General features: G+C 39.0%; 1 protein-coding gene across 5 annotated transcripts in view; it reads right to left on the bottom strand.

Annotated features, from left to right (window-relative positions):
- Positions 1-3987: 3987 nt before the first annotated feature.
- Positions 3988-9203, bottom strand: part of fam49al (family with sequence similarity 49 member A, like) — a 40169-nt gene continuing 34953 nt past the window's right edge. For all 5 annotated transcript variants that reach the window (XM_028035150.1, XM_028035153.1, XM_028035151.1 and 2 more), the window contains 3 exons: positions 8036-8162; positions 6937-7007; positions 3988-5674 (listed from right to left, as the gene is read on the bottom strand). In XM_028035150.1, the coding sequence (XP_027890951.1) occupies positions 5611-5674; positions 6937-7007; positions 8036-8162 (262 nt within the window). In that variant the 3' untranslated portion in view covers positions 3988-5610. The remainder of the gene's footprint in view (positions 5675-6936; positions 7008-8035; positions 8163-9203) is intronic.

The following is a 9203-nucleotide window of genomic DNA, read 5'->3' as shown; positions in this document are numbered from 1 at the left end:
AAGGAAAAGAAAAAAAAGCACATGGCTCACTCATGTTTTAAACGTGTTACGCAACAAAGATGTAGCTGGACTGTGGAGCGGCTCGCCCACGTCCTCTCAGGCCCATTTCAAGGGCCCCATTATAACGAACCCGAACACGTCCAGCAGGACGGAGCGCACACCTGGCTGGGTCTCTCACATCTCACGCGCCGAGATATTTCAAGCTCTAAGTGTGCGAGCAGCTTTGCTGTGACCTCTCACTGTTGTGGTTTTGAGATGCAAAGAAAGTTGTGACACATTTTAGAAATTTCTTTAATCTTTTTTTCATCTTTAATGTACGATTCAGATGAGAGGAGGTCTGAAGCAATGTTAGAACAGAAGATATTAGCTGTTTGGGAATTTTGAAGACTATCTTCAATACTGTTTGTCAAATGGGTTGTAAGGTAGGAATACAAAAGCTTTTTTTTTTCAATAAAGAAAAACATCCAAGCCCAGCAAAACAATGCAAAAATATACCAAAAGTCTCCAAAAACAGGTTGAACTTCTGTCTTGAATTCCAAAAGATACACAAAAGAGTACACTTTACTCAAACATTGAGGCATGGCGGTGGCAGCTGCATGCTGTGGTCTGATTTAGTTAGATTTTTCTTTTAGGGAATTTGTCAAGGTAAATGGAAAGAAAGAGGAAGTTACAGTTCAGCATGAAAATGACCCAAACCATTCGCCCGAATCGACAAAAGAACGGCTTCAAGAGGAGAAGGGTAAAGTTGTGGAACATGGGAGAATCCAGATCTGATCTGAAAATTTGCTTCAAGAAAGTATCGAACAGAGTGCAGACGTCTGCAAACTGCTGTATTTATTCCAATGTAGCAATGCAGCAGCATGATCTGGGCCGATCTCAATATCCGATACTAATATTGCCATTAACTGATATTTACTGTCACACGACTAAACAAATACCACATGACCAATCTGCTTTGAACTTCCTCCACTCCCTCTTCTGTCCACGGAAATAAATACAGATGGATATTTTATTTATGGAATAGAGTAAAAAATTGTACCACAAAATTTGGGTGCAATTATCGGACCGATTCCGAAATGTTAAAATAAATTGACTAAAAGCCAATACTGATGTTGGTGCCGATGTATCGTGCGTCCCTGTCTTTTAGGTTAATGTATTTTTATTTGAGGTTTGAGTTTTACAGCTCTTAGGTCTCAGGAAAGGTGGAAAAACTTGTGAAATGATTCCGTTCGGGGGACGCTGCCGCTGACCGGTCGGTTGAAGTGGAAGGCGGCGAAGCGAAACCGCTGCCTTTGTGTATCGGTGTCTGCACGGATGATAAGTGCTCCCTCCTCGGAGCGGTTAGCGCTCCACACTGTCACCGTGGAAGGGAGGGGGGGGGAACAGCAAAGCAAGAGGTGAATTTGCAAAGCGTTTCAGAGGAACTACAGAGTGATGAGAGATAATGTTTGACTGTTGGAAGAACTGAAGCCGCAGCTCGTATTGACTCTGTTAGCTGAGCAAACAGCGGCGCACACATTGTTGCACTTAAAGACTCTCCAAAGTCAACAATGAAATATGGATTTGCATGTTTGGCTTCCTCTTTTTCTTGTCTGCAACATGGCACAAATGGATTCTGAAAGGAAATACTTAGAGCATTTAAATGAGGGTTAAACTGTATAGAGGAAACCTGCCTGTTTAAGCCTCTGGCTACGCTATAGCAAACAGCCTTCACTGAGCGATAATAAACACCCAGCTTTATTTTATAAATGTAAAAGTAGGGAAGTAAACAGAGACAATGGTTCCCCATTTATGACATGGCAGTTGGGACGCATATACAGGCTGACAGGTATTCATCGAGATTGCACCCAAATAGCTTTTTGTCTTTTGTTTCCAGCTTGAATTTGTTTTGTTTTGAGTTTTTTTTTATCCCGCTGCTTTCTGTTACATTTATCCCTGCTGACCACTTTAACTATAACCCCACTTTACGCCTCCAAGACGTTAGACTTTACAGTGAATTTTACCTTTATTTTAACAAACCAAGGCTGAAACAATCTGTTTTTAAGTCTACATTTGTTATAAATTAAACTGTTTTTATGCAGGAAGACGTGAGCAAATATTTATCATAATGATTTTGTTATGTTTGTGTCTTTTGATCCAGATTAAGCGGGTTAGTAGGTTATGTATTCGTTAGGTGTGGAGCCTTGCGTGCACATTTACAGCGATCTTTTGCTGCCCCCTTGTGGTAATGTGCAGCACATTCTCCAACAAATTGAACATAATGTTGAAAATAAGTTTTAAAAAATCTGCTTTTAAATTTAAATGAAACGACACCAGGGTTTAAATGTAAATGAAGTTTATAACTAATGTCCGATTAAAAGCTTTTTTGTGTTTTCCTTTCAAAAGTGTTCATCATTTTGAGTTTGTGTCACTTTAAAACCTCAAACTCCAATGTATCTTATTGGGATTGAGACCCAAACAGAGTTATTAAAATGTTTCTGGCACATAAAAATTTTAAAAGTGTGGCATACTTTTGTAGTCAGTTGTCCTGAGCCAGAACTTTGTAGAAACACATTACAGCCACAAACCTTTCAGGTTGTAACTCGACCAGCTTTGTGCAGCTACTGACTTCTGTGCTTTCTGTTTTGTAGGAAAACTCAGGTTCTGTCCGACTAGAAGGATAAAGTCTGTCTGAGTTTAGGGTAGTAATCCTGCTACAAACCTAACCTTAACCCAAGTCTCATATTGTTTGGAGAATATGAAAGGTTTTCTTCCAGGATTGGCCTCTGTTTAGCTCCAGCTATTATCCCATCAGCTCTGATTAGCTTCTCGGTCCTTGCTTATCTCATTAATGCTATCTTTACCCAAACTTTCAGCTTAGGTTTTTGTAGATCTGGAAATTTTCCAGGCTCTCTTAACTCTAAACAACTGATTGGACAGTCCTCCATTACATTTAATGGACATTTATAGCCAAATCTTGAATCTTTTTTGCAATTTTCTCCCAGTTTGTTCACTAATGTTCTCTGTTAGATCTCTGAGGCCTTAATAAAACATGTATTTATTGTAAGATTTAAATGGCTGACTAAGGTGACTTGTAAAAGCAATTGAATTTAATTTAGTTATCAAAGGGGAGATGCCCATCACACATTTCAGATTTATTTTATTAAAATACTTTGACAACAGTTAGCCTCTCAGCTACTTCTTGAATGTCTATTTAATTAACTCTTTTTGTCCTTTTTATGTGCTATACAAAACACACCTTGCTTTTTATTTTCAACTTTGCTGTTTAATGAGACAATGTGAAGCTATATATATAAAAAAGAAATAAAAAATCTATCACCCAGTAGACATGTTGTCAAGCTGATACTACATATTTTGTTGGAAACTGTACCACTAGTAACTTTTAGGGTGAGAGTTGGCAAGCTACTATTGATAGCTGACTTGGAAGTAGCTCACATTTTGTTGGGAAGTGCACGGCTAGTAACTTCTAGTGTTAGAGTTAGCAAGCTAGCTACGTAACGTTACCTAGCTTAAAATTAGCTCATATTTTGTTGGGGATTATATCACCTAGCTTCTTGTGTGATAGTTAATGTGTAATGTTACCCAACTTGCAAGTAATTAATATTTAGCGGGGATTTGAATTAGCTTCTTGGGTGAGAGTTAGCAAGCTCGCTACATAACTTTAGCTAGCTTGCAAGTAGCTCTTACAAGTAATAGTAAAGAGAAAGCAGCAGAGAATGGAGGCAGCTTGAAGTCCGGCTTTCATAGACGTTTTACTTGCTAAAGTTTAACCACACTACACTAATGTAGATGTTTAAACAATATATCAGGGACACAGTTTATCATGCCACACAAAATCTGTAAATGTTTGTAGCTTCTCACAGAAACATGTCATTTGGCTCTGAAATTGAAATTTGACAAACATGGTGGCTAGAAGGGAAGTTGAAATACCGATGACCTAAAGTCAGTCATGTCCCAGATATGACACACAAACGCACAACGTCAGCATTTGAATGTAATAAATGACAAGTTTATTGTTGCACAAAATATACAAAAAGAACAAGCAAATGGAGAGCCCCTCCCCTCTGGTTCATTCGCCTTAATGAAGCTGAATTTCTGAAACCTATGACTACGGCAAGTCCGATGGTCCAAGCCAAACGCATGGTAATTCTGAGAGACAACACATACCCGAATTCAGCGTCACTGAACAATTAAAAATGAATAAAAACACCTTATTTACACACTCTTGTCAGAACTTTTACAACATGCCATCTATGTATGTATGTATTGGGCACACATCCCTGTATAGAAAATATATTATAAATTAAATCAGACTAAGGTCTATGGACAACCAAATTACAGCACTCCTTTATTAATATTTTTGTTGTTGTTAAAAGTTTTATTTCCGACTGGCTGGCCCTCGGCCTTTTCGCACTAAAAGAAAGAACTCTGGTTGGGCGGAATAAGTGGGAATGTGGGCTGAGAGTTCAAGAGGAGCGTGTCGGACAGGAGAAGCTTCGCTTATTTACACCGTAAGGCTCACATCTCTCTTTTTTTAAAAGATCTCTGCCTGTCATCTCTTCTTTTCGTTTTTTTAAAGATGATCAGCGACACGTCAGGACTACAAAACTCGTCCCCGGCAGCCAGCGTGGCGACGCAACAGGAGTGTAAACGACTCAGCTTTTTTGGCACTAGGTGAAGAAGTGTGCTGTAGGATTGGTGCGTAGGTTTGATCTGCTAACTGTTTGATCGTTTGTTTGTTTGTTTGTTTGTTTTTTCCAGCAGAAAAAGCTGGATGTGATTCCATAATGAAGCATGTTGGTTTTGCTTCATTGTTGAGATAGCTTTAGCAACATTAGCACCATGGAGAGAAGACAGCCTAATAAGGGTTTTTTTTTTTTTGTGTGTGCTGGAACGTTACAAGGGTGGATGTCGTGCCAAAAGGAAAACTACAAATCGGATGGATGGATGGATAGGAAGCAATTCAGGGAGGGGGAAACAAAAAATGTAGGTCCTTTCATCCGGTAGCCCACAGCTGTACTGATGTGGTGATGGGGGGACAGAAGGGAGGCAAGAAGCAAATCTCCGGAGTGGATCCATCACATTGCTTCGTTTCGCCTGATCAGTGCAGCTGAGGGATAACCCAGGGGCCGAGCCACGGTTCCCGCGGCGACGGGGGGAGGCTTCCAGTAAGAAGACGGATGCTGTTTTCTCGAAAGGGGAGTGTGCAAAACTTGTCTGACTAACAGCAGGAACATGTATCTCTAGCTATTGTCACATTTCGGTTCTGACCTTTAAATTTTACCCCCCCCCCCCAATAGAGCTTCTTCTGTAATCCTGCTTACTGTTTCACTTCTTTTAATAAATATCTATAATCTTCATTTCTGGTTTCTTCTTCTTCTTTTCTTCTCTTTTCTTACTTTACAAAATGAGAGACAGAATGATGGACGGCTGATAATATATAGAATTAAATTCTTCTTCTTCTTCTTCTCTTCAGGTTGCTCCAGACCCAGAGATGCTTCTCTTCGTCTATTGTAAACAAACAGCTTTTTCAGCCTCTGACGTCTGTTTCCCCTCCTCTCTCCGTCTTCAGGTGCGCTCCGACGTTCCTCCCTCCCCTCTGGCGTTCCTTCATTGCAGCAGGGCTCTGATTTGTTTGGAGGTGCTGTCATCGTTTAGATGTCGTGTCGTATACCTAAAGAAGAGAGAGAGAGAAACAAAAACAGGTCAGAGCACATTAACCAACGTGAGAACAGTAAAACGGCCGCGTAGATATGCTAGATGTAGCCACAAGGGCTAATTAGCATCTGTGGTCCCCTGGCAGGATTACAGAAATAAACAAAAACAGCTGACACACACACACACTGCCAAACACAGAAATGACGAGAAATGGTTCATAATGGTACAAGTTAGCAATTATAAAAAGCAAGAAATACCCATAAAAAACATCTAATTGAAATGGCAGCGCTGTTAGCGTAACCTCACGCACAAGAAAATTAGAGTATCGGCTTTTAATTTTATATTTTCCATAAGCGGCAGTAATTAATGGTAATAATTATTAATAAGTGTAACTGAAACCGTTTTTGTTCTATTATAGTTTTGAGTTTTTTGTCAACACAACAAACCTGACTCCAGATGAAACAAACACCTTTAGGTACGGTTGAGGATCTGTCATGCTGAGGGCTCATTTCTTTTACAAAGGCCCAGAGAAACTTGGTGGATGTCGTCATGAATTTTTTAAAAATTTCTTGACATTTCATATGATGATAATAATAATAATAATAATAATAATTAATATTAATAATAAAAAAACATCTCAATATTAGTGGCCTCTGGGTCTTTCAGCAGGAAAATAGTTCAAAACGTGCAGATCGATAAAGTCAGGAAATATTTTGGAGGGAAGATTAGATTATTGTAGATCCAAAGGATGAAAAAATATTTTTCTGCGTTTGCCGTACTAAAAGGAATACATACAATTTCCAAATTGTTTTTCCCCAATCAGTTGTTTCTACGTCTTTGATTTTTAGTGTATTCTCAACAAAAAAAGAAAGAAAGAAAGAAAGAAAATACGGGTCAGTTTTTTGTTGCCTTGAAACCGTTTAAATTTAACGAATAGGTGCAGCCGAAGTCTGCTGTGGACTTACAGCCAGTGGAGGATGGAGGTTTTATTTACCATAGAGCACAAGTTAAGCAGTAAACGTGGTTAATGAGTTGTGGATCCTTTGCGGTGTACCGGACGTTTTCTATTTTCAGATTTTAATTACACTGATAGAGTGTGTGAATAAGTGTGGAACAGAGGATTTTGTTACAACAACAAAAAAAAACACAGCAAAAAAACAACCCCAACGTTTTATTCAAATGGAACACAACATTTCTCTTCTATTCCCCCCCCCCCCGTCTCAGATTATCCTACTGCAGTGAGACATTAAGTGTGTCCATTCCAGCCTCCGTACTCACCGCAGTGCGTTCAGAAGCCCCTCCACGCTGTTGGACGGCTGCTCTTTCAGCACCTTGATGCAGCCCTTCATCTGCCAGCCAACAGAGACGACACAGCGTCAGGGCACAGCAGGTTAAAGGTCAACAACCTGGGCTCAACCTCACCCCGTGTCTACGCGTCTACAATCTGTGGAAATGTGAGGACGACTAAACTGCTTTTTCTTTATGGGATTTGTTTTGTTGTTGCATTTCTGTGATTTTAATATTTTCTTGTTTGTTTCAAATTTTAGTCCGTTCATTTGGGTATTTCCAGTCATTTTTGCCTCCCTTTTCGGACATTTCTTTCACATCTAGGGAGGCGTTCCCATAGCAACAAGTACTGCGGGCCATCATGTGGAAGGCAGTTCTTACACAAGATGGCAGACGGCGGGTTTTCCACTAGTTGGAGCAAATATTTAAATTCTTTCCACTCTTCAAACACGCCTGCTGACGTGTCAGCATGTTAGTGACATGTTTTATTGATATGTTAGCAGAAACGTTTATTTTTAGTCACGATCCAGTCAGATTTGTAAATTGTAGACCTCTGGGTCTCGTCCGGCCAGTCCTTCTATTTTAAGATGAAGGATTAAACATAACATGATCAGTCACACTGCAAACACACTAAATCTTACCGAGTATTTTCGGTCTAATTTCTGGTGCAGACATCTAGAAATAAGAAAAAAACGAACTTACAAGTACATTTTCAGCAAGATATGGAAACTTTTTTTAAGTAATTAAATTCTTAATATTGATGAAAAGTAACTACTCCCATTGGCAGATTAGTTCACACTTATTTTAAGTGAAATAATCTGCCAATGGTACTAGTACTTTTCATGAATATTAAGGAATTACTGACTTAGAACAAGCTCCTATATCTCACTGAAGTCAGGTTTGTCTTATTTCAGGTGTACTGAGATATCTGCGTTGAACACCTTCACTTCTTTCACATGAAGGTGAAAGAAGCGAAGGTGTTGGGTGTTGTTCCTTGATCCCAGTTTAACCCCTAATGCAACAACAATGTGCAACGTTTTCGCTAACTTTGCACGCGCGACTCTCCGGGCGCGTACTTGACCGCACTCACGTCAATTTTGGAGGTCTTGGCGAAGGCTCCGACGGGATGGACGTGGTCGTAGAGGATGATGACGCCCACCATCACCCTCATGCAGAACAGCATGGTGTCTGTGTTGGTGAACCGGCAGCGGTACTCCCTGCAACACAGAGAGGCTCAGCTTCCGCACTGCAAAAACACGACATCTAGCAACGGCTTGTTGGTCTAGTTTCTAGTGAAATGACACAAAACTAACATACAGGTAACTTTTCAGCTTTTTTAAAATTCCTTAATATTGATGAAAAAGTGCAAGTTCCACTGGCTGATTATTTCACTTATAGCGACATTTTTCACGAGTGAAATAATGTGCCAGTTGAAATCGTTTTTTAATCAATAGTAAGGAATTATTGACTTATAACAAGCTCCTACATTGTGTTGAAAAGTTACCTGTAAGTCAGTTTTAAGTTAGTTTTGTCTTATTTCTGGTGTGCTAAGATATTTGCACTAGAAACTGGATAAAAACACTTGGTGAGGTTTTGTGCTTTTGCAGTGCGAAAAGAAATCCTGCATTCAGATTAAAGAGCAGAAAAGGACACGTTGCTGGTTATACTTTTTTTCATTCAGAAAAATGTAAACATATCCAAACGCGTGCATTTTTCAAAAGTTGGAAAAGGATTTTTGTTTCTGTTTTTTGGCGGAAATTTGTAAACACTTAAATGTTGTATAAATTATTTTATGTCAATAACAATTTTAAAGTAGAAATAAATAAAAAAATCTGAATCAAAACATGAACTGAGCTGACTTAACTTAGAAAAGAGTAATAAAAATAGAGTTAATTTTCTGTTAAGTCAACTTGAAATGGTGTAAAAACTCAAGTAATTAAGTTGGGACAACTTTTTTTTTTAATTACATTTTTAGTTAATTATTTTTGCTAAATTTAGTTAAGTCAACTGAAGTTGTAGCAAACGCTTTTTTATTTATTTTATCAAAACTTTATTTAACTAGATGAAAGAAAATCTTTCACAGGAATGACTTGGCCAACAAAAAGAGGAAACATTATGTTTTGAACTTCAAAGTTGATACAACTTACCTTAACAACTAGTCTGAGTCAAGTTGAGTGAGCAATATTTTACAGTGTAGAACCAAGGTGACCTGGGGCCTCATGCATAAAGCGTGCTGCGCACAACAAATGTGCGCCGCC

Source organism: Xiphophorus couchianus, chromosome 13, assembly GCF_001444195.1.
Source record: "Xiphophorus couchianus chromosome 13, X_couchianus-1.0, whole genome shotgun sequence".
Classification (NCBI taxonomy): Eukaryota; Metazoa; Chordata; class Actinopteri; order Cyprinodontiformes; family Poeciliidae; genus Xiphophorus; species Xiphophorus couchianus.
Note: the sequence above shows the minus strand (reverse complement) of the source record. Positions and strands in the feature narration are given on the sequence as shown.